Source organism: Chlorella variabilis (assembly GCF_000147415.1).
Source record: "Chlorella variabilis unplaced genomic scaffold CHLNCscaffold_21, whole genome shotgun sequence".
Taxonomy (NCBI): Eukaryota; Viridiplantae; Chlorophyta; class Trebouxiophyceae; order Chlorellales; family Chlorellaceae; genus Chlorella; species Chlorella variabilis.
In genome coordinates this window covers 345,459-346,973 of record NW_005435067.1, presented here as the reverse complement: position 1 = coordinate 346,973, position 1,515 = coordinate 345,459, and the positions used below count along the sequence as shown (strand labels likewise).

Here is a 1,515-nt window from a genome sequence, read left to right as displayed (position 1 = left end):
GAGCAAAGTCCGTGACGAGGCCGCCCTCCCAGCCCGCCTCCCAGCCCGCCGCCGCCGCCGCCCTCTCCCAGGTGCGGCGGCGGCGGCAGGCCGGGGATCCCAAGGTCAAGCGGCGGTACGTGCGGTACGCCCGCGATGCTGACGCCACTCCGCTGCAGGGAGGGGCAGGGGTAGGGTCGGGGGCAGGCACCGGGAGGGCGTGGGTGTCTGGAGATGGCGCAGGCAGCAACACAAAACACGTGTGGAGGAGTCTGCGTGCTCCCTCGCCCCTTCCCAGCCACAGCACACACAGACAAACACCCATCCGCATGCTCACAACAAGGCACCCTCCACGCACACACGCACACGCACACACATACACAAACACCCTCACGCACGTCCAAGGGCCCCCTCACCTGCGGCGACAGCACGCTGCTGCTGAGCTCTCCCGCCAGCGAGGCGGTGGCGGTGCGGGGGGTGGCTGAGGCGGAGGCGGTGGCCGACTCAAAGCCGTCGGGGGAGAAGATCTGTGCGGGGCAGGCAGGCGGCGGGCAGGGGCGCAGTGAGGCCGGCAAGCGGCTGCGTTGGGGGCGCCGCGGGCAACCCACAAGCCCGGCACGCAGGCCTGCGGCGCGACAGGCAGGGGCTGGAGGGCGGGGCCGCCAGGGAGCGGACCCCAAACAGCCAACCGGGGAGCTGGGGAGGCTCCATCCCACTCCGGAAACGCAACGCAGGAAATGCAACGCAAGCACAGGACCGCCGCGAACACGGGAGGCTGGCTGGGCTGCCGCAGGCGAAGCTCACCGCAGAGGGCTCCCGGCTCATGCCCAGCCCAGCCAGGTTGTTCACGCTGGGGCGAGGCGTGAGCAGCAGCGCGGGGTCAAAGTGCTCGGGCTCGTCGCCGGCGGCAGACGCCGCCGCCGCCGCCGCCACCGCCGCCGCCTGCGGCTGCCTGCGGGCGCGGGGAAGCGGGCGGGGAAGCGGTAGGGCCAGCGTGGACGGCGCAAGCGGGCAGGCGTGGGAGGGCGGCACGGCGCGGCAGGCGAACCGCGGCCGCGAGCCGGGCTCAACACCCTAAACCCCGCCGCATCTGGCGCTAAACCGGCGCCAGCTCGGCGCCCGCCACCTCAGCGCACCAGTTGGGCGGCACATTGAAGATCGCCTCCAGAGCATTCCTGTCCCAGTCATACACCAGAGCGGTGCCTCCCTCCGCCTCGGCTTCATAAGAGCGGAACAGCAGGCCGGCGGCGTAGGCGCCGCCCCTGCATGCCAGCCACGGGTGGGGGTGAGGCCGGGAGGAAAGGAGGGGCGGGGAGAGGGCTCCGGGGACGGCACGGCGAGGGGCAGCGGCAGAGGCCGGCGGCGCCGCGGCGAAGCGCCGCGGGAGAGGCGTGGGTGCCGTCGCGCCACCAGCACCGCAGCCCTCCACCTCGCCACCCCTCACACAAAAGCTGCCCCTCCCATCCCCCAGCTCTCCCTGGCTCTCCCACCTATCAATTGTGAGCTCAATGTCGAGCGCGGGAGCCCCCGCGGGCG

General features: G+C 72.7%; 1 protein-coding gene across 1 annotated transcript in view; it reads right to left on the bottom strand.

The window, feature by feature from the left end:
* CHLNCDRAFT_58794 (hypothetical protein) overlaps nucleotides 1-1,515 on the bottom strand; it is a gene marked incomplete at both ends in the record, with an annotated part of 9,061 nt that overhangs the window by 2,028 nt on the left and 5,518 nt on the right. Inside the window, 4 exons of the mRNA XM_005844625.1 lie at nucleotides 17-152; nucleotides 396-506; nucleotides 784-931; nucleotides 1,116-1,241. Of these exons, the coding sequence (XP_005844687.1) occupies nucleotides 17-152; nucleotides 396-506; nucleotides 784-931; nucleotides 1,116-1,241 (521 nt within the window). The remainder of the gene's footprint in view (nucleotides 1-16; nucleotides 153-395; nucleotides 507-783; nucleotides 932-1,115; nucleotides 1,242-1,515) is intronic.